We start from the raw sequence: 24,227 nt of genomic DNA, 5'->3' as shown, positions 1-24,227 counted from the left end.
GATCCAGAGGGGTGACTGTAGGAGCAGATGGGGAGCGCTATGGCTGGCCTTGTAGCACAAGCACTGTGGGGTCCTTGGCAGCGGACTCGCTGCAGTGGAAGGCAGAAGACCAATGGATTTAGAGGTTGTGCCGCTGAAAGCTACTTTTCTGCCATGATGGATGCTCAGGTGCTCAAAGATGGATCACTTTTCTGGTACGGCTTCCTGAAATCCCCCTCCTTGTGTAGCACGGCCGCTGTGATGGCTGAACAAGGCCCGCAGCTCCGGAAATTGAGGGCTTACTGCGTATTAACGGCAACTCAGGGACAGTGAAATCAGACAGTTCGTTACAGCACTAATTATAGCAAAGCACTCGTGTTGTGGTTTGAATGACTCAGGTCTGTGTGTGCTACAACTATAAATACATCTTCTCCCCGATCTGGACTGTGTGGTACGTAATTTTTTTTTAATGGCCTGGATACATATTTACCTGAGCATATCCTGGTTTCCCAGGTAAATATGTGTACCAATGCAGAACTCATTATGGTCTGTTTGGACAAATAATCCATATTTTATAACGGTACAGGAAGTAATTATTTTCCTATTTTGCTTTCTTTAAGCCAAAGAAATTAAATGCTGTGGGTTCATTACTTAAAATAAAATAGATGCGAAAATCGAGGTAATATGAGAATAAAGTTTTCATTGTTTTGGTAGAAACTGAGAATGTTATTCCAGATTTTGATCTCGTGTTTAGCCCAGAATAACTCCATTAAAATAAACAGCGTTATTCAGGATTTACTTAGATGCAAATGGGACGTGAATTTGGCCTCCTGTCCTTAATCCCCCTTACTTCACTGGGAATTCCCGCAAGTAGCTCGCACACGATCTTTGCTGTAAATGACATTGTCAAGTATTTATCATTTGGAAAAGTAAGTTATTTCAGCTACGTGGGGGACATTAACCAATCTGAATTTTGTAATAAGAAAATGGATGTTTAACAGCTATGGTCCTACATGCATTAGAGAAACTGAGCCACCTATTTCAGCCATTGTTTTATACGACATGGGAAGGAGCTGCGTTGCGTTGTGGCCATGCTAAGGTCAGGGTTTGTAGCACTTTTAAGCTTGGTGGGACCAAAGTTAGCCTTGGCATAAATCCATGAGCTGCAGTAGATTTACACCAGAGATGAATATTGGCTCATTCTTGGTAACTTTATTTTTTATCCAACTCTTTCTATTTCATCTTAGAAATATAAGCAGCCTGTGTGCCCTCAAACTAATCAGAATAAGAAACAGTTTTGCTTATGCCAAAAAAATAGAACTATCATTTTTCACATTCTTACATTTTTCAAGTGAGTTTCAAGTAAGATTATATTACTGTGACTTCTGAATTCCTGAAATCTCTCTGGTCTTTGTAACTGCAAAGGCCAGCAGTGTTTCAAGAGGAAAATCTGAAACTCTTCATGCAGTATGTTTTGTGTTGTGCGGACTAGATAGACTTCACATTTTGCCTGCGTGCCATTAGTGTGGAAAAAAATTAATGCAGTACAGTATTACGATTTATGGACTGAATTTTTTGCCCACTGAGCCCTTTCCAAAAAAAAAAAACACCAAAAACCAAAAACTTTCCCCCCTCTCCTCCTTTGGATATTAGAAACAGCTACTGTTTTTGTTGATCTTTTCAACTTCTGAATAGACCTATTTCAAGTCATAGCAGCATGGGAGCTCAGATTAATAATATACTTATTCAGGCAGTGATACTGACTGAAACCATTGCTAGCGTGAGTAAGGATAGGATTTCTTTAAATTATTTTCAGGTGCATTCATGCATTTCTGAAAGAAGAATATAAGGATATTGTAAAATAAATGAAATTTTGTTTACTGATCATGTTACAGGTGCATATGTGTTTTAATATCAGGAATGTAAGATGTCTTGTTTTGATAGCTTTTATTCTGGGCTCACAGTCAGTCCATCTATCAATTAGCAAACAAGAACTAGAGTCACTAAACAACTGCATCTAACCTTTTGGACACTGCTTTTAGATCTGGAGGGAATATATTCCATGGTGTGAGGCATCTTTACTCTCCCACTTCCTCTTCAGCATCGTCTCCAGGCAGCCTCAAAGACGAGCAAAGAAGAAGAGAATCCCATGGGCTGCTCTTATGGCTTTGGGCCTTCTTAGCCCAGTAGTTTGATGAGCATCAGCTGGTGTGCTCTTGTGCTGCTGTGATGTGGGCCCAATGGCCTCTAGGTCACCAGCCCTATGCTGACTGAAGGCAAGTCCAAGGCTGATGCCCTTAGTCCTTTCCAAAGAGATTTTTTACCCTTTCTAGCACTATTTCAAGGGCTTGGGGCCTTCACACGCGTGGCCATTGGGGCCTTCGTGATAGAGGTTTGCTCCTTTGGCTGCATCTCATCTGTTTTTGTGGCATTTAGGACTCAATCTCATCTTTAACTCTTTCCTATCTGAGTGGCAGGATCTGCAATACATCAACTTTTACTATCAAATCATTTTCTCTATCTCAAATAAAATAGGAGTATACCTAAAACGTCTTCAGATGGATATGGTTTCCACTAATGCTAAGTTGAGTGAGACTGAGTATCTTTCAAAAAATACTTCCATAAGCTGTTTGAAATTTGTATATGTTATTCTAAAAAATTGTGAGAGGAATACACTATTCTTCCATAGTCCCAGATAAAAGAATTTGGCATTTTTACATTGCCTGAGAGAATTCTGTGTTCATTCTCCGGGCAAATGTGGTTTGAGGGAGAAAAAGAAAAAGCAGTGCAGTGCTTTTCAAAAGCAATGATTTTAAATAGAAACAAAAAAGTTTTTGCTCGAGATTCATCACAAGTTTTTCAGTCTTTTCATAAAACTGTTATTCCCTTTTGCCTAATGAGTGGAGTGAGTGACAGTTCTGAGAGTCTCAGCTTGTGCTTAGGTGCATAGCTGCTATTTAGCCAAATATTGCCATGCAAAATATTATCCAAATATATATGAAAAATCTGGTATATTTTTTTTTAACTACAGATGCAGCCATCCTAATGAATTTGTTTATTTTAGTTGCAGCAAGCAGCTGAAGTTTCTCAGCTGAGAGGAGCTCGAGTCATCTCTGCTGAAGACCTCCTGTTCCTAATGCGCAAAGACAAGGTATGGTAGTGAGACAGAATGGTCTCCTTTTGCACAGCAAGCTCCTTATCATGTTTAAAAGTGTTTTGCTCCTCCATACACGTGAATAGCTTTGTTAGAAGGTGTAGCTGTACTACAGCTGTATTACATGCAATACAATAATTACGTAACATTTTAATAAATTATCATTTTCTCCAGTGACTTCGATTATGAATAGATTTTTTTTTTCACTAGTATTTTCACTAGTATTTGAGTACTAAACATTACAGCTCAAAGCAATTTCTTAATTGTCTGTAATATAAAGGAACCTTACCTGATCTTGTGAAAAGTGTCCCTGCCTATAGCAGGGGGTTGGAACTACATGATCTTAAAGGTCCCTTCCAACCTAAACCATTCTGTGATTCTTATCCTTTATATTCCTTTGATTTCTATTTAAAAAATTATTCTTATTTCCTTCTATTTATGGAGAACGGAGAGGCATGTGTGATATTTAAGTGTTATCATTTTTTTAATGTTCCTTCTTCTTTTTAATATTCCTGTATTTTGATCTCACTAAAACTTCCTGATAGAGATATGATGTGTTTTTTGTGTGAACTTATTAGACCATGTCAATAATTTAACAAAATTAGTTTTCCATAAGAATATTAAAGTCATTTTATCTCTTCAAATTTCAAAATTATTCAAAAATTTTTATTATTTATTTTTATCTATCTAATTTCTTATTCTTTTGCCTCCCTTTCTCTGTTTTTCTTTTCTTGTTTGATGGATGAAACCAAATGACTAAAAATCATATTGAAAGAAATAAAACCTTAAAGCTTGGTAACCAAATGCAGTTATTTTATCTGATATGCCCAGTGATGGTATAATGAAAACAGTGGTTAATATGAACATCAAAGTTCATGGAAGTACGCATGCCTAGATGTGAATTTCCAAAGCATAGATTTTGGAGTGCCCTAATAAAGCCTGAATTTTTTCCTTTCTGAAAGTGAAGCCCATCGCTGTCTCACAGTGGGCAAACAAAATACCAAGCTGCTCACCTAAATACCTTGACATGCTTGCTATATGTGGATTTTCTTCAGAATTAGGAACTATGAACATTGTAAAAATTACATTTATTATCAGAATGTCCTGTTCATTGCGGGGGAGATGGACTAGATGACCTTTAAAAGTCCCTTCCAACTCTAAGGATTCTGTGATGCTGTACAGTTTGTGTATTTGTGTGTTATAATTTTAGTCTAAATAAAAAATAATTCTATGCAATACTAACACCACTCTATGTTTTTCTCTTAGAAGAAGCTTAGAAGGCTGCTTAAGTACATGTTCTTTCGAGACTACAAATCTAAAATTGTGAAAGGCATAGAAGAAGATGACCTCATTGAAGGTAGAAAAGCTTTCCTTAATTTGGGAGGTGTTTGATATTTTATAAATGCCCAGAACAGCTCACTGCAAAGTATTAATGTCTTCTCTAATATTTATACAAGCAAAAATTACAGATTCAGATGTAGTAACTCGGTTTTAAATTGCTGCTTTTCCATTTGCATTACTTCAGTGTTAAGATTTTCCATCTACCATGCAAATGATAAGTAACAGTGCTTAATGTTGTAACTCTGTTGAAGCTAAGAAACTGGTGCTGATTAAAGGGCTAATTGATTTCAGCATGTGTAATTTAAATATGTCAGCTACCATGTACAAGGGAGATTGTCTGCTGAATGGACATTTGTTAGCTAATTACCAAAAGGTTTTGACATGTTTTACCAAAAATACCATAATCTGAAGTCATTTAATACTGATGTATGACCTGGCATTCTTTCGGTGCCATTTAGCATTTTGTACTTTGAGTCTGTCATTTCAAGAATGGGAAACACTTTGAAATTTTTTTCCCCTCACCATGAATTCTTTGTGTTTAGTTCCTCTGAGAATCCACTCTGATGTTAGGTAAATGTTCATGGTGCATGTTAAGCACTGGATTGGGCTGCCCAGGGAGGTGGTTGAGTCACCATCCCTGGCTGTGTTTAAAAGCGTTTGGATGTGGTGCTCAGGGCCGTGATGTAGCGGAGGGCTGTTAGAGTTGGGGTAGGATGGCTGGGCTGTGGTTGGACTTGGTGATCTTCAAGGTCTTTTCCTACCTGAGTGATTCTATGATTCTGTGCTTTAACTTGGTCAATGTGTAGATAAGGTTTGGTCAACTCATTTGACTTTTAATTTGCTGTGGCATTGTATTTTCACAAAACATAAAAGTATATTGCAAACAATCGGGAGTATAGCTTCCTGCCTGACAGCTTAGTATTTTTGTAATGCTTATGTTTGTACCACTACTTAAATCAATTTTCTTAAATCATTTAGATGCTCAAGAAATACTTCCTGAACACACTTCATTTTGGTGTTGGCAATTCCATTTTCTGGCAAGCTTTGGTGACTGAAGCCATTAATTTTGTTTTGTGAATCTTGCTTATTTGTAGCTGTTATTCTGCCTAGTACAACGACCACCTTGCCCAGGGTTCACTAGGCTTTATGTTGAGCAGAGGCCCATCATCTGTGGAGCTGCATCGTAATGCTTGTGTTAGGATTCGCTTTAGATTTTAGGTAATTTGAGTGTTCTGATGTTCTGTATACTTACGAGGAAAAGTGGAACTCCCACATGGTATGTCATAGGAGTGAGCTTTCATACAGCTCTGTTCCCTGTGGCTTCTTGAGTGAGAAATAACAATACCTAGTAGACTAGATTTTTCAAGATTGCTAAAAAGATAAGGTTTTACTAGGAAACATTAAAGGGGACTTTCTGCTATAATGCTCCTGCAACACAGCAGTGCATCACCTTGGTCGGGTTGCTCGATGTGTATGAGAGCAGGAAGAACAACCTCCGAGTCTAAAAAATGGCCCTTCTAGGGATATCATTTGATGTTTAGAGTAGCCAAATAATTTATATTTGCTGTTCATTTCTTATGTTTGTGTAGACAAGTTCAGCAGCAACAACACCAACAAACGGCAGAAGCTTGCTCAGGACTTTCTCAACTCCATTGACCAGACAGGAGAGCTCTTGGCCATGTTTGAAGATGATGAGATTGATGATGTCAAGCAAGAGCGGATGGAGGTAATTCTTATGTTTTACTGATATCCATCTCCTGCAGAGAAAACTCTGAAATATTTCGTACATCATGCTGTTCTGCTGCCTTTTTCGTGTTGCATTTTGTATCGTTGTCACACGCTTTTTCCTTTTGCCCAGATGGTCTAGAGGAATCCTGTTTCCATATTTTTCCAGTTCCTTCAAATGTTTGCTGATATCTAAGCACACGTGCTGAGAGGGAAGATTATGAAAGTGTAGTTATGGATCTTTCTGTCTGCCATATATTTGTATTTCCTTCCTGTAGGAAGCAGATTCTATTTAAAAACATTTCACAGATTTTTTTCTTCCAATTTTTTTCTATTTTTCGTTCTTTCTCTCGTTGGAAAATTATGCTTAGATAGCAATTGAGGATTCTTTTCATATAACATAGCTTTCATAAAAAATGAGAAATATTCTGTGCGTACCCACTTCAATATATGCTCTTCTCACTTTCTTATCTACATACACCTGAAAAATTATGCCTACATTACAGAATGCAGAAGTATATCACTCTTAGCAAGATAACCTGGGATCAGGAATTCTAGCAGCATTAGATGGGAGTCTCTGAAACAATGGTTTTGATGCTAGTTTTGCTTGGTCTCAGTGAGTCCTAGCAATATGATCACAAGACCTGTGTCGGAGCAAGTTGCCACGTGGGCCTTATGATAGAATCACAGAATCCATATTGTTGGAAGGGACCTTTAAAGACCATCCAGTCCAACTGCCCAACAGTGCACACGGACACCACAGCTAGATCAGGTTGCCCAGGTTGCCAACTTCGCCTTGAAAGACTCATGGGTGGGACATCAACCACATCTCTGGGCAACCTGTGCCAGTGCCTCACCACCCTCGCTGTAAAAGATTTTGTCTTTATATCCAACCTAAATCTACCCTCTTTAAGCTCGGAAGCGTTTGTCCTTGTTCTGTCACAACAGACCCTGCTAAAGAGCCTTTCCCCTTCTTGATCCCAATGTTTTCTCTATTAATTGAGCATTTTCTTGAATGTCACTTACTCTGAACTATTTTAAAGATCCACAGGCTGTATCAGGGCCAGAGCCAATTTTCTAGCTCTGAAGGTAAATGGCATTGACTGGTTTGCATCCCCATAGCTAAATTTTCTTTCCACCCAAAACAGGCTAGTTCTTCCATCAGCAGAGGGGTGGCCAGCAGGGAATGGGAGGTGATTGTCCCTCTCTGCTCTGCCCTTGTGAGGCTTCATCTGCAGTCCTGCATCCAGCTCTGGAGCCCCCAGTATAGGAAAGACAGGGAGCTGCTGGAGAGGGTCCAGAGGAGGCCGCAAAGATGATCAGGGGGCTGCAGCACCTCCACTACAAAGACAGGCTGAGGGAGCTGGGCTTGTTCAGCCTGGAGAAGAGAAGCTGCAGGGTGACCTCAGTGCAGCCTGCAGTACCTAAAGGGAGCCTACAGACAGGAGGGGAGTCAGCTCTTGGAAAGGGGAGATAACAGCAGGACGAGGGGAATGGTTTGAAGTTGAGAGAGGGCAGATTTCAGTTGGATGTGAGGGGGAAGTTGTTTGGTGTGAGAGTGGTGAGGTGCTGGAACAGCTGCCCAGAGAGGCTGTGGATCCCCGTCCATCCCTGGAGGTGTTCAAGGCCAGGTTGGATGGGGCCCTGGGCAGCCTGGGCTGCTCTGAAATGTGGAGGTTGGTGGCCCTGCATGCGGTGAAGAGGTTGGAGCTTTGTGATCCTGGAGGTCCCTTCCAACCCAAACCATTTTGTGATTCTGTCGATAGAGGATATGGAGAATGCTCTGCAACTCCTTTACTTGCTCATTTCCTGCTCATGCCTTGTGTTGGCAACTCGTTGTCAAGGGCAAAATTCTACATGGTTTCTGCTCACAATTGCACACAATTTCCATATTTTTTTAGTCAGAGGTGTAGGATTTGTGGCTGTTGGAAAGCTGCTATTTTTAGAGTGCTTTTTATGCCCTTTCATTACTAGAGCTGGGTACTTCGGTTTGATTTTGTTTCCTATGATGAGGTGGCTGATGCATTCAGTAATATTTGTCTGTTTAATATTTGCCTATTTCACCTTAAGGTTTCGTGGAAAATTCTATGGAAGAAATAACCTGATTTTCATCCTGCTCTTTCTGGGACTTGCCCAGTCATGTTTCCCCTTCCTTCTCTCCACTACAGTTACTAAAAATCTAATCAAGAATCCATTCTCCCTAAGAACTGAGTTGGGAACAAGTCCCATTTGTCTGCAGCTGAGAAACAGTGTTGTAGAGCAGTTGTTCCCAACCACTATTTGTGTTTTAGAAACTGATGTTTCTTTTCTTTTCTTTACTTTTGTACAAATGTATTTATGTAAAATGATATTTTGCATAAATGCAAGCATATCCTTTGAGCTCACATGCACATAAATAGGTAACCTGCTTGGAATTAGTGTTATGGGATTGACTTTCTGCTCTTCTTTAGGTTCTCTTCTGTTATTCTAGTACAACCTTTATTTTATTAAAGCCTAGAAAACTAGACAAGTGAAGTAGTATGAAATTCCTTGTGCCAGACAGAGTCATATCTAACTTTCTATTTGTCTGCAGTCAAATACTTCTCTTTCAGCTGATCGCACATCTTGGTTTTCATCACTGGACTATTCATGAATTGTAGGATACATATATTGAAAGTAATTTGCTCTACTGCTTCACTGTATTACATTTCATGAGTAATGTGTTTCCACATTAAAAAAAAATAAAAAAATCAAGATCTACTTATTTTGGAATAGAAACATAAATTATATACAGGTCTGAAGTCAGTACTATGGATTTTCTTTCTTATTCATTTTTCAATGACAAAACACAAAACATTGGTTGAGACACGCTACTCCAAAAGTTAAGCTTTGCTTTTCTTTTGGGCTTTGTTGTCACTTTCAGGTGGGTAGAAATAAATCAATCACAGTGGGAAATGTGATCCAGTCCTAAAGGAAGAGTTCTTCACTCAGAGGGTGGGTAGTTGCTGGAACAGACTGCCCAAAGAGGTGGTGCATTCCCTGTCATGGAGGTGTTCAAGACCAGGCTGGATGGGGCCCTGGGCAACCTGATCTAGTTCTTCATCTAGAGTTTGGCAACCCTGCCTGCAGAAGGGGTTGGAACTTGATGATCTTTGAGGTCTCTTCCAACCTAAACCATTCTATGGAACTTATTTAGTCTCCTGTGTTGTCAGTGGATGGGTTAATGTAGTGCATCACATTTTCTTTGCGCAGTCAATTATATTCAATGTTAAGTTTATATTCCATGCTAAGTTTGGGGGGAAATCCAGTAGACACTTAAAAAATTCTAACAGAGTTTTTTAAGGATACTTTTAGTATATATAAGTATACTTGACTCTAAAGGCAGTGGTCCTTTTAGGTATCGATTACCTCAGACATGAGTGGTTGTCTTGGTTTGGACAACTGCAACTGATTTCAGTTTCATGTTGCCTTGGGCCAAAATCGTGCCAAGTTGTCCTAAGCATATGATAAACATGCATTTCTGATGTCATTGTGGGCTAAAGAGGATATTATTGTTTAGCAGTATGGTTTCAGTTATGAGACAAAAAGCAAATATTATTTATACTTATTTTTTAAAACACATTTTATGGAATTTGATCTAAAACTTCATGAGAGCACTTCCTGTTCTGTGAGGTCTGTTCTGTTTGTACCACAGAGGAGTAAGCAAAGCCGCAAGCTACTTTCAAACAGCAAAAAAGGTGGAAATAGGCCTATAGTTTTGCCTGAAAAACATCCCCCTGTGCTGTCACATTACAAGGAAATGACATTCCTTTAGGACTGGCTGTAGATCTCACTGATGCATCTTGCAGCTTCAGTTTGAAGCAGAGACCATGTCTGAGAGCAATAAAAGCAATATGCAAAAGACAGTCAACTTGTCTTAAAAGTGAAGGGCGGGAATTAAAAACAAAATCCACATTACTTTTCCACAATGCACGATTAAGTTGTCAATGCATTTTGATCAGATGATAAGAGCAGTAATAGTAATGAATAGCAGCAAATCAGCCAACTGTACTGACAAAAGCAAACCAAAACAAAAGTAGTAAGCACCGCTGTCTCACTCCAAAACCATAACTAGTTTGCCCTCTCAAAATAGCAGTAAAACAGTAGTGATGTGCTGCTCCTCCCAGTAAAAACAGGTGTAGGTGAAATAAAATACTCTGGTTCATAGACGTAGTTGAGCTATGCACGTGGAGATCATAGAAGCTTTCTTTTTGACAAGTGTCAGTGCACAGAATGGCAATTTTTTATTGTACTGGTTAGTCTCAAACTGCTTCACTCTGGAACAGAGCAGTGGGAAGGTGTACGTTCAGTAAGATCTCTGCATTTTGGAATAGGCTGCCCAGAGAGGTGGTTGAGTCACCATCCCTGGCTGTGTTTAAAAGCGTTTGGATGTGGTGCTCAGGGCCGTGATGTAGCGGAGGGCTGTTAGAGTTGGGGTAGGATGGCTGGGCTGCGGTTGGACTCCATGATCTTTAAGGTCTTTTCCTACCTGAGTTATTCTATGATTCTATGACTTTTCCTTACTTTGCAGTTTGGGTTGAGGTGCAGGTTTGGCTGTTTGTGTCCTTGTGTTGCTGCTCTGAACCTCTCAGAGGACCTGTCCCTATAAAACTTGTTTGGCAGCATTTTGTGACCGGGAACACCAGCACTGCTAAATGTTTGTATGAGAGCCTTTATCAAATTTACAATGTTTTAAAATCAAGCAGAGGTCTTTTAAAATTTCAGTCAACTGAATGGCAAAGTGGACTTCTTTCTCAGTCTCTAGAAGTCCATTTTTTATCATTTGTTTTATGGTGCCACTACCTCCCCTACCAGGAAAAAACAAATTCCCTTCAGAAATCTGAACTGGCGTCCAAAGGACTGCTTGGAGCATCTCACTGTGAGTACTCTATTTCAGTTTTGTTCCCCTGGGATTGAAAGAAACACCATTCATCTGTCCCTCTCAGTGCTAGTATTGGGATATATTTCCAACACTCAGTTGTTATATGGCAATAGTTTAGTTGCAGTAGCTACAGTAATGTTTTCACACTACATTGCAAATTTGAATAAACAGTGGAGAAACACCAGAAACACTTTAAGTATTTAACAATTACATCTACATGCCACTATTGTAAGTTCATTGTAGATGTGATTTTTCCAATCCTGCTCTGTAATCATGTATCTGTTAAGGAGAAATCTGTGCCAAGCACACAGAAATGGAGCATGCTATGTGCATTGTACAATACATGGCAATAAAGATTAGGTGTGTTTGAAATGTGTCCTTTGTGAAGTTAAATGGCTCCATGTGAATTTCATCTGTGTTAGATATGATTAATTTGTGCCTATAGAAGGCACTTAAATACACCTAAGTGCACTTTGAGATGTAAGAAATAATACTCTGAAGGTCCACTCTGTTTCAATCATAGTTATTCCCATGATGCAGACTTTGTAGACTTGGCATTTATATATTTATTGGCACAGGCTGCCCAGGGAAGTGATGGAGTTTTGGTCCCTGGAGGTGTTCCAGAACTGTGGAGATGTGGCACTGAGGGACGTGGTCAGCGGGTTTGGTGGGGAGGGGTTAGGTTGGGCTTGGGGAGGTCTATTCCAGCCTTAATGATTCTGTGATTCTCTCCTTAATTTATATATTGAATTAAGGAAAACCAATTAATTTTTTGTATCTTTCAGAGCCCCAAACATTAGCTACGATTCAAAATCTCCACAACAGCAGTAACAACAAAACTGACAATCGGATAAGTTTCAAAAGTGTTACTACAAAGCTGACAACAAGGAGGTTCCAAGTTTACAAATCAGTATCTATTCCTGTTTCTTAGCAGGGAAGGTGTATTCTCTCCACATTTGTGAGCACAATTAAGTATTTAATTCAATTAAAGAACAGTTTGTAGCTCTGCAGCATGAAAAGCTGTGTAAAACCCTGAAAGCTGTGGAAATTGACTGCACATCCAGTTAGCTCATGCAGCAGAGAATTAGCTGAAATGGGGAAGGCAAATAATGGCAAAACTTCCATGCAGCACTAAGCTGTGGGCATCAAGTTAGCCAACCAGAAGTTACAAAGGCCTGTACTGCATCCTTTCTCTTCTGACACAGTGGGCAATAGTGGTTGTAGGTGGACAGTTGGACTTTCTGTACCGTAAGGATTCTGTAATTCTGTGATTCTCTTTAAATCTACAGCAGTAAATTAGACAGTGACCAAGAAGATCTGTTCACATTGGAATATGAAAAACTGACTCTGTAATTATATGGAATATATGAGAAATGTTCTGTGTGGTCACACTTTGACCCGGGCACTGTCCCAAGGGAATTTTGAGTACAGTACGGAAGTTAGCCTGGGACAGGAGATCCTGCCATTGTATGGTTGTGATGTGCCATCCTGGAAGGTCCAGGTGCAGGATGCAGGATGCTCCACTGCTACCTTGGAGCTACCAGGACGAGGACCTGGCATTTTTCAGTTGGGACAACTTAAACTTGGTGGCATAATTCAACGGGAAAAAAAAAAACAAAACAAAACACAATGATGAGCTCTTATGCTCAGCAAGGCTCCAAAAGATGGTGTTGAATGAACTCAAATTCGTCGTACTAATTTGGGAAAGATGTACAAAGAAAATAAGCAGGAAGTGATTTAGAAAGAGCTTTGAGGCCTTCTAACAGTACAGCACTCATTTCACTGACAAAAATTCTGCCAGTGTAAGTGCTGTGTGCGGTCATTACTCTTTAGGGAGTATCTGTTCATGCAGAGTGTATCAATAACAAACTGGAATTTGATTTAAAGCCCATATGGAAAGATTAGTGCTGTTGTACAGACAACACATATTTAATAGAAACTGCATGTCGGAAGACAAACTAATAAGTTTTATGTTGCTAAGCATGAGGTCACTGTTTCTCATAGCACGTCTTTCTTGATATATAATTTTCTGATGATAAACTTGTTCTTCTGCTTCTTCAGAAGGGATTATTTTCACTGATTTCACATTATTTTTGACAGAAAATATGTATTTTAAGACAGAATCTGACGTTTGGTTAAGGGAACGACTTTTATCTTGCAGTATTGTGCCTAAATCTACCTTATTAATTTTTAGAATCACAGTTTATAAGCACTCAACCTCCTTAGATTTTAACAGCTACAGTCTATGAAAGAATATTCCTTGGGGTAAGATTTAGCTGCAGACAAAAATGTTCCAATTTGTTTTGGTTGTTTGCATATCAGCTAATTGTCTCATCTTCCACTGCAGTCACTGAAGGAGCCATAGTGCAGTCTAGAGAGGTGTTCTGCTGAACAGATACTTGTGTCTTCGTCACAGTGGGCTCCATAGCTCTTATGACTCTTCTGGATATGTTCATTTTGCAGGGATTTTCTGAGTTGTCAGTGACTGTTCTGCTTTTGTCCTGGCCAGGTTTTGGCTGTGGAAGATGAAAAAGAAGTATTAGAAGAGAAGGCTTGCATTTTGGGGATGGGAAAAGGCAAGGCTCTGAGCAGCCTTGTCTGGTGGTTGGCAACCCTGCCCATGGCAGGGGATATAAACTAGATAATCTTTGAGGTCCTTTTCAACCCAGGCCATTCTACGATTCTATGAAGTATATATGCTTACAAAGTAGAATCATAGAATCATTAAGGCTGGAAAAGACCTCTAAGATCATCTAGTCCAACCACCAACCCATCACCACCATACTGACCATGTGCCCCAATGCTGTCTTTGAAAATACTCTTACAGATCTGTCATCAGTTTATTTCCTCCTGGTTTGCATACAGAATCGCAGCTTGCGCTTGTTGCATAATTTATACCATCAACCTCTGTCACAGCCTTACATCTTAAGACTAAAAGTTTTTGAAAAAAAGGGGTAGAAAATAAGTGTCCTTGTTCTTTACCCAACAATGTCAAAAACAGACTAATGGATTCCATTGGCACAACACACATGTACAAACCATACCTTTAAAAGCCTTATGTTGTAAGAAGTGTTCTTGTATGGACAGGACAGTTGCAGCCTTAATTGCAAGCCAGTTGTACACCTGTGTGTCCAAGCCAAATAAGAGGAGTTGCTTTGGATTTGAGAAGGTAGGTACTCAGGAGGAGGAGAGTTCATGCTGTGGGACAGTAGATTCCGAGGCGGTGTTGGAAGAGGCCAGGATTTCCTTCTCCCTTAAGCTGCTGTGCTACAAGTTGAACTGAATTTCACTGCACTGCGTTTGTCTCAAAGTTTAACTGTCTGAGGTGTTCAGGCTTGCTGTTGTGCTCAGAAGTGAGAGAGAAGCAATCCAGGGGAGGTTCCTTTCTTAGTTAAATTAGAGAAATGCTTTTGGTTTGTCTGCTGTTGTTCAAAACCATTGAAGTCACATTTGCAGGAGTCTCACTGGGTGTCAGGAAGAGTTCTTCTGTTGCTTTCAGGGTGGTTCTTTCTGGAGAGAGAAGTTCTGAGCACACAGCCTGATCTTGATGATAGAAGGAAAGAGTGCTGTAATGTAGAGATCTACTAGATAGGAAGCTCCCTATAGACCTCCTGCTTTTTTTGGTGTGGATAGATGCTAAGATTTAAAGGAGTGTATGTGGAACATCAGTCAAGAAAAAAGCATGTTAATTCTCTGAGCAATGTTTTTCAGTATGGCAGAAGAGACTTCACCAAAGTTAGAAATCCAGATAGTGGGGGGATTAATTTATCTGTATCAATCCAGTGTTTCCAGGTGAGTGCAAAGCTAGTTAAACTAGCAGCGTCTCAAATGTAAATTAGCTGTCTGGGCATCAAAGTGTTGGTGACCAATATCTAGTGTAAAAATAAGCCTGCTGGTTTTAATGGTTTCTGTGATTACACATTGCTCAGGAATGTTTGGAATACTGGGAAAATGCAATTTGTCTTTGGGAACGGTTGGATTGGTTAAAAGTAAACAGAATGTAAACAGGACTTGTTTCTCCAAATTATCTATGTCTGCAAATACTACATCATTCTTGCTGGAGTTGGAAAAAGCTTCCAAATGGAAAAGAATTCGTCTTATAGTCAATGATATCAACAGACTTTTTGCAGTGCTACAAACATTAGATTATTAGGATTTTCTCACCTTGGGGTTTATTGCTATGGTTACGTGAAGTGTAGCATTTGTTTGGGTCTTAGTCCTGGTAAAATTTTGTTGGTTTTAGAGCATTTTAGTGAGCGTTGCTCACACTGCAAACTTAGGCAGTTGTGCTGGGAGGGCAAGGTGTTATTTGCTCTTCTGTCTCTTAGTGATTTGGGTATTTTTTTTGCCACTGTTTGCTTTCTCCTAGGAACAGGAAGGTTCTGGGCTGTTGTGTTTTGTATTTTTGACACCCAAATGACTGTGTTTTAAGTTTTGGAAATAAAGTTTATATATATATATATGTTATTTATATCTGTAATTAAAAGTAGACACGCATACATACAAACAGTGTTTCCACAGAGCATTTGATTAGGAGCCAAATGTAAGACTAAAGAAACATTCTCTAAGTGTATTTTAATACCATGATTGTTTGTGATCTTGCATTTAACAGGTTTGTTACTCATATATTCTCATCACCACACATATAGTTGTGCTTACAACACAGTTATTGTTTACGTAAACTTGGGAGAACTGGGAGCAAGGAGTGACGCTGAAGTCTGACAAAGGTCCCATTAGTGGTAGGCAACTGAAATTGCTGTAAGGCTTTAAAGCAATTAAGCAAATCAGTGTTGATAATGGTTTGTACTTCTGAGGTTCACAGAATCACAGCAAGGTGGAGGTGGAAGGGATCTCTGGGTCCATCTGGCCACGCTCTGCTCCAGACCAGTGCCCAGGACTGCATCATCCATGCAGCACAGAAGTGCCTCCTGATGATTTTGGGGGGAAAATAGATATTTTTTTCAGGTCTCTGAGCCTTTTTGTGGCAAGTCTTTTATATATACATACATGTTCCTTATAGAATGGGTTGGAAGGGACCTCAAGGATCATGAAGCTCCAGTCCCCCTCCACAGGCAGGGCCACCAACCTCCACATTTCAGAGCAGCCCAGGCTGCCCAGGACCCCATCCAACCTGGCCTTGAACACCTCCAGGGATGGAGAAAATCCTTATAAGTTCATTAGAAAGAATCACTTAAGTCTGTTTTTGAGACTGCTTTGCACGAGGTTCACAAAACTCAGAAAAAAACTTCGTGGAAGTAAAACAGGAATGCAAATCACATGAGCTTTTCAAACCAACTTTTACAACTCACCCTCTTGGGCATTCCCAATTCTCGCGTGTTGCAGGGAGAAGTTTTGCTGATACAGTTGTGAAGTCAGAGACTGAAACCTACATACCAAGACCCAATATTTGGGGCAGAGAGCTTCCCAAACAGGCTGTCCTCTGGCTGCTGCCTGCAAAGCTGCTTGGTGAAGGAGCACCCTGGGTCTTGGGCAACTGGCTGCTGTCAGGGCTCCCAGATATCTGTCTCTTTCCCTTCAAGGGTTCATATCACAAAAAGCCTTCACTGGGGGGGAACAAACCCTTTGCACAAATGAAGGCGACGGAGGAAGGATGCTTATGGGATTTTAATGATGTTCTATTTCAACTTCTGCAGAAGAGGGAAGGCTCTGAGAGTCATCCTGTGTCTAGCAGATAGGTGAGAACATCCACAAGACAGTGTCAGAGAAAGGATGTTGTCCTGCTTCATCCATAGGAGTCTTAAGATATGCCTCTCAACCTGTGATAGTGCCATCTGTAATATATCCAAAGGTTCATTTATCTGCTATTTCTGGACATGGCAGGTACAGCAGAGAGAATCTCCTTTTTTCCCTTGTTTTCATTTTGTGTATTTTCTCGGAGAATGACAATGCTTATCCCAGTATCAACTCCCAGCCAGGATCTGAAACCTACTTTTAATCATGGACATGGGTCAGCCCTGCTAATACCTCCTACAGAATTACTAAGAATCCCTTTCTTTTAATTTGGCATTTATCCTCTGCTAGCAGGGTGGGCAAGCAATGTGTCATAATAGCCTCTCCCTCCACAACTTGTAGCATATAGACAGGATAGAACACTGGAAGTCATTTTCAGGCTGCATTCCTGCTGAATATAGCAAAAACGAGCTCAAATGTATTGAATTGCACAACTTAATGGGGAAAAAAATATCTGCTAGAGGCTATTGAATATAAAAATGCAGCATTTGGTTAAGGCAGTGCTTGAACCACAGATCACCATCTTCTGGTTCAACTGTTCAGGGAAAGAATCACAATAAGCTTGTCTTGTCCTGCACTGTATTATTTCCTAAGCCTCCTTGGAAGCTACTATTGGTGCCTGGGACACATGGAGATTTGGTCTGTCCCTCTTTAGGTACATTTGATCTTCACTTTTGTCCTTTTGTAGTTGTGGTGGTGGTGTTCCTATTATCTTCTGATCACAGGATTATTCAGGACTAGTACAATTTTTCTCCTCAGAAGAGTCATTTTGCAAGCTTCTGGTCTCTACTGCCTATGATATTTGATTGAATTCAGATAGGATTTTGTGAACGTTCGTCAAAGAGAAGCACTTGAGCAAACAAATCAAGAATTAATACACTATCTTTGTATCATCATCAACTTGAATAAGTTCCAGTCTGAAACCTCACAAATCACAGGATTTCACTGCATATTACCTAGCTGTGAAGTGGAAAATTCTGTCATTCTCAATTCTCATTTGCCAAGCCACCAGGGTCCACGCTGGTTAGACCAACAAGAAACTTGGCTCCTTCCCACCTACATTCACGGTAAAGCTTAGGTATCATTACAGATTCATAATCTGTTGCCTAAGATTAGGGTCAGTAAGACAGCATTTATGCCTACTTAATGAAGAGGTATATTGGAAATACTAGCATTTGTGGTTTCCAAGTTCATTCTGATAGGACCATACTTGCAACCTGGTATTTAGACTACTGCTAAGATATGACCCTGTGGAAGATTTTTAGAGCAGGCATCATTTTAGTACTGAAAGAACAAATGATGACTACAAAGTATGCCTATGAATGTGATTTTAGTCTTAAGAGATTTCCATGTAAATTTCACAGGCAAGGAATTAAAAAAAGCATAGGAAATTTCTTAACCAGTGTTGCGACCTCCCATTGTATTGCATTGTCTTGAATAATTTCTTCCTCGTTATGCATTAAACTCAAAAATGATTAGCTGTTGGATCTTATAAGCCAAATAAAAGCAGTAATTCACAGTGTGTTGAGTAAATAATGAATCAAATCTCTGGAAAGCAGGCCTGCCATTCAGAAGGACTTTGTTGACAGACTAAAGAAATGAGCTGACAGGAACCTCGTGGAGTTCAACAAAGACAAATACGGGATGCAGTAACCCCATGCACACATACAGCTTGTGGGCTAGCCCCATACTGGGCTGTGCTAGCTAGAGGTGAGCCAGAAGGTCAAGGGAAATAATGCTTCCCTATTCTTTGGCACTGGTGAGACTGCATCTGGAGTCTGCGTCCAGTTTTGTGCTCCCAAGAACAAGAAGGACTTTGACGAACTGAAGCCAGTCTGGCAGAGGGTCAGCAGCAGGTTTGGGGGGCTGGAGGACCTGGCGTGTAACAGCAAGCTGACAGAAAAGGGCTTGTTCAGCCTGAAGACAAAAAAAACTAACAGGGAATTGTATTGCTGATGACAAGACAAGAGATGAAGTGCAGAATCCCAGAATCATTTTGGTTGGAAAAAACCCTTAAAACCATCGAATCCAACCATCAACCGAGCGCTACCGAGTTCACCACTAGACCCTGTTCCTAAGTGCCATGTCTGCACTTATCTTAAGCACCTTCAGGGATGGGGACTCCACCACTTCCCTGGGCTGCCCATTCCAGGAAGAAATTATTCTCAATATCCAACTCTTGGTGCAGCTTGAGGTCTTTTCTTTGTGGCCTATCACCATCCCTTCCTTCCTTCAACCTCTAGTCAGGTAGTTGTAGAGAGACATGAAGTCTTTCTTCAGCCTTCTCTTCTCCGGATTGAATAACATCAGTCCCTCAGCTGCTCTTCATACATCTTGATTTCTAGAATTTGGACAGATACGTAATTGGGAAAAAAGAAATTCTGGTCAAAAATGGAATCTGGCTGATCAGAGAAATTGAGGAACTTGAAGACTTGGAGAATATATGCAACTAGAAGATTTTCCAAACTCGACTGGTCCTGAGTCACCTGAACTGACTGGACCTGTTTGGAGCAGAGAGTTGAAGCAGGTTTCATTGGAAAGATCCCAAGCTTTTTTTCCAGTGTAAATTTTTCTACAATTCTGTGGTTTTATTCTGAATTTTCCCATTTAGGAAATTAAAGTGGCAGGTGGAGTAGAAATATAAGAGAGCTTTTATAAAAGACATAAATAATAAGCCATATCAAATTTATAAAAAACATTTAAAAATCTAGGTAGCATGGAATAGGACGTTCCAGCTTCTGCACTACATGCAATCTGTAACTGCTTGGTATTTCCTGGAATAGACTTTTAATGTATACAAGAAACAGGGTTTTCTGTCTTTCATTTTGTCTCAGTCTTGCGGTTTATTTTATCTAGAATGTTGCTTGCTGTATTCTTCCACAAGAATACGATCTGGCTGCTGTGCAAAATTGCAGTCAGTGATAGCTTCACACGTGTAGCGGCGATCGAATCAGAAGCAGTGAGACTTAAGCATAAGTGTCTGTTGGAATGGTAATGTAATTAAGCCCTACATGTTGTAAAGTGAGATGCATACTCACCCAATCCACTAAAAACAGACCCACAGCATTCCTAACAGTGCAGCGTGGGAAATCACAGAGACATAGAATCATTCCGGTAGAGAAAGACCTCTAAGACGGCCAGTGCAACCATCACATAATCCAGTGCAGTTAACTCCATGGAAGAGAGCAAAATGCCATTTGTGTGAGTCGCTTGTATCTTTTGCCCCTCAGACTTCAAATCTTGTCTCCTTTCTTTTCATTTCGATCTGCTGTCTTTGGTTGGACGTGGAGATACCTGCACAGTCAGACACTTTCACAAAGTGAATCAGAAGAGATTGTTTTAATTTGGGTGCTCACAAAAACTGTAACAGTTCTGTTCTTCAGATAGCTGCTCAACATAAAGTCCTCGTGGAGCTTAACGTGCAAAGCTTAATCCTTGCTAATATCATTCAGATCAGCATTTGACCCTTTGAATAGTCTGGGGGTTTACATCTAGCTGACTTCAAAATAGCAAAAATCAGACCTTGCTGTCACTGTGGGTTGGCAAAGTACATCCAAAACCAGATTTATATTTTCAGGGGAGACAAGACCACAATATTATCACTAGAAAATATACCTATTTTGCATAGAGAGTAAATTCTAGAAATTGATTTGTGTAACTTCAGCAGATCTGTATCAAGTGGGGAGCCACAAGTTTATTTTTGACAGAAAAAATGTTCTCACTTGACCTGTTGGATTTATGGCTCAGTCATAGCTCTTCTTACCTCTATGTGCAGATAGCAACAGGCTGCTAGAAGTCCTTTGTCATCTGTATCACATCTACTGCACTAGAGGCTTACACTGATTTACTTTAGGTATTCTACAAGAAACTGCATTAAAAGCTACAAAAAAATGATATAAATTAATAATATCAAAACCACCTTAGGGTGTTTGTGTTTTATTCTCAAGGAGTTCCTAGCTTGAGCATTTGTTTCCAGACTGTTCTTGGGGCAGCATGCGTAAGGGCTGAAGGTAGTGCTGTTAAGTGCTGTTGAAACTTTGCAAATGGAACTTAGGAAGCAATCGTTACATTTGGTTTTCCACTTGATCAAATGAAGGAAGGATGGAGAGTCTTCGTCAGGGAGCTGGATTTTATTTCCCAGGGCTGACAGCCATTTCCACAGCTTTATCAGACCTACTAGGAACTTCTCCTACCATGGTCAGATGGTATTATTTAACATCAGTTCCTCCACTTGTGTGGGATTCAGATCCTATATCATACAGTGACTCTGACAAGAGGATGCTTTTACTAGGAGCGTTATTCAAAGCACTGTTGATTTTCTCAGGCTGCAGGCATCTGCAAAAAAACCTTGTAGAACGTAGAGCATCTGGTATCGAGTCCTCACTCCTTGCAAAGACCATCTCAAACAGCTTAGAAGTGGAACATGTACTCTACATCCGCTTGGAAATACTGTCTTCTTCTGTTTGCTGTAGATGTATTAACTGTCAGCTCATATCATCAGCTAATGATTTCATATCTGAAAATCTGAACTCAAACAAATCTTCAGCTACTTCACACCCTTCTTAAATTGGGAGTTAAGTCTTGCTGTACCCCAGGGTTGGAGGTCTAAATGCTGGTTCAGGTATTTGAAGAAACATATTAGCGAGGTGACTGCTAACCTTGTTACCATATATTGTATTTTAAAGAAGGAGACTAAAACGATGATGTGATGTCAGCATCTCTGATGAATATTGGATGTGATTCTAAAAGTGTCAGGAAAACTCAGGAACCCTAAAGAAGCCAAGCAACCACCAGTCGGGATTAAATTTTCCCACAATATATGATATATGATATATAATATATGATATATAATATATGATGGCATGAGAATCCACAGCAGCTTCTAAAAGCATGGCCAAGTAATCAATGCCAAACTGGGGTAGCATTACTCTACTACAAGCACCTTAATAATGAATAGACTTCAACCTTCCAAGTTCTACTTCCAAATCTCACTATTGAAGTTGTTCTTTGCATCCCAGCATTATGATGTTAAGTACAATACTAGATGATCTTGTAGGTCCTTTCCAACCTTGTGATTCTATGGTTCTATGATTCTGTGACTTTGAAAAGAAGACTTTTTTTCTATTATTTTGTAATTAAGGTCTTTGCAATTTATTCATTCATTCATTCATTTATTCATTTTTTTCTTGTAGATATTTGGTTTGCCGTGCCACTCCTTACAAAGGAAGAACCCTAATGCTTTTATTTTACTCAATCTGAACCTATAACAAAATCTACATAAGAGAAAACCTTTTATACGTGAATGCATTTTGACATTTTCAAAATTCAGTTCTTTCCATTTTGAGGTTAAACTGACACACCTGTAAGTGACTACTAATAAGAATATCAATGTGAACAGTGCCATCTATTCTAACTTTTTATAGCTGATTTTGAAGAGGAGGATATCTCAATAGTAGGATCCTGGCTGTCTCTTGCTAAGCTCTAGATTTCAAGCCTTTGTACGCTTCAAAATCCTTTGGCCAACTGCAGAGTAAAAGTAGAATGAAAAAGGTAGATTTCCGTATTTAAAAATGCCCTCTATTTTTTCTCCTTTGTTAATAGCTAAGGAGTCGGCATAGAACCAGCCTGTGCTGATGCTTTTGGGAAGTACAGGTTTGATTGCAACCCATTTTAACAATGTGCAGGGAGCAATCTCTTGTTATATTTATGACTCTAACATAAATGAATGGTTGAATGAATGAATACTGTGCGCAGAGGTGTTATTGCAGCACAACCATTTGCATAGCAGGCTCTGCAAATTAGGAAGATTGAAGGTCAAATTCCCCAAAGTAGCCCTTTTTGTTTATGTTTTATGGCCTGAGCACTCTATATCACTTTTAATTACTGATGTGAAATAAACAGTGGTTTCTGTCTTAACATGGGACTCAGAGGAGCTGTGCTAATTTGCAAGAACTGAAGATCTTAGCAATTGGGTTAATGATTTGTAATTAAATCTACAAATCAGATTAAGTTTGAATGAATTCCTTTCAGGTGGCTTTAAAATAACACATATCTGAAACATACGGTTACAATAAAGATTAATGTTGGGTCTAATCATTATGGTATCGTTATGTAAGCAATTTAGAATTAGAATTTTCTCATCGTTCATCTCTTTCCAAATGAGAAAAAAATAAACTGTGTTTTCTTGAAAGAAATGTTCTAAAACTTATTTGTTGCTCTTATTTGTTCTGACAGTTGTACACCCAACTTCATCATCAGTTCTAATTCCCGTGTGTGGGTAACTTTGATTTTTTTGGATATCTGAAGCTAGTAGAAATTTAGAGTTACAGCTCTAAAGGAACATCCATTAGCACATATTTAGACACATATAGGCATCTAAATACTCCTGGAGCTGCAGCTAGTGCCCAGCATCCCTCTATCTGATTTAAGTTGGATGTCAAGGGGGAAGTTGTTTGCTGTGAGAGTGGTGAGGTGCTGGAACAGCTGCCCAGAGAGGCTGTGGATGCCCCGTCCATCCCTGGAGGTGTTCAAGGCCAGGTTGGATGGGGCCCTGGGCAGCCTGGGCTGCTGTGACATGTGGAGGTTGGTGGCCCTGCATGGCACAGGGGGGTTGGAGCTTCGTGATCCTTGAGGTCCCTTCCAACCCCAGCCATTCTATGGTTCTGTGATTCTGTGTTCGGTAAAACACAGATCTGGGTGCTCTATTCGTGCAGCACAGTGTATGAGTTTGAGCTAAATTATTATGTGTCATTGAGAATTTCAGCAATCACTGACATGCAGCATTCAGATACCTTCTGGGTGATCTAAGTGTCTTTGTCGATGAATTACGTCCCGTTGTAAACCAAAAGAGCATTAAACAATTGCACGTGTAAAATATTGAACGGGAGCAGAGTACTGTAGGATTTAGCTGAAATAGTGTTAACATTAGCTCATTATATCAATATTTGTAAGATTCTGATTCTCAAGGGCTGCTTCTCTGAAAGGCTGCATAGATTCATTATCGGCTTAAATCATTGGTATAAGAACTGCCTTTATCTCAGAAATATAAATAGCGACTTGTCAGGAGAATACAAAGACTTTTCCACTTGACAAGTGAATGGAATGTGCAACAAAGGCTGCAGATGTCTGAAATTTGAGCTGAACATATTACTTCTGGAGAGTATCCTATACTGAAAAGGTATAAAATGTTTTACAAAAAATGTTTCTTCTAACGTGTTGTCTTAAATTCTATATTAGTTAAGCAAATATTTAAATATTATATTAGCTTTTCTGCATGCTTGACATGAATATAATTCTTCCTTCCTGCCAAGTATGTCAAAACCCAAATTCACTTTCATTTGCCAGGTTAAATGTTTATTTTGTTTTCCCACATAATGT

At 39.7% G+C, this 24,227-nt stretch overlaps 1 protein-coding gene across 1 annotated transcript in view; it reads left to right on the top strand.

The window, feature by feature from the left end:
• Nucleotides 1-3,027: 3,027 nt before the first annotated feature.
• The window catches only part of SUPT3H (SPT3 homolog, SAGA and STAGA complex component), a 38,995-nt gene continuing 17,795 nt past the window's right edge, over nt 3,028-24,227 (top strand). Inside the window, exons 1-3 of the mRNA XM_031552270.1 lie at nt 3,028-3,130; nt 4,400-4,490; nt 6,064-6,200. Coding sequence (XP_031408130.1) covers nt 3,116-3,130; nt 4,400-4,490; nt 6,064-6,200 — 243 coding nt within the window. The 5' untranslated portion in view covers nt 3,028-3,115. The remainder of the gene's footprint in view (nt 3,131-4,399; nt 4,491-6,063; nt 6,201-24,227) is intronic.

This window comes from Meleagris gallopavo, chromosome 2 (genome assembly GCF_000146605.3).
Source record: "Meleagris gallopavo isolate NT-WF06-2002-E0010 breed Aviagen turkey brand Nicholas breeding stock chromosome 2, Turkey_5.1, whole genome shotgun sequence".
NCBI lineage: Eukaryota > Metazoa > Chordata > Aves > Galliformes > Phasianidae > Meleagris > Meleagris gallopavo.
Note: the sequence above shows the minus strand (reverse complement) of the source record. Positions and strands in the feature narration are given on the sequence as shown.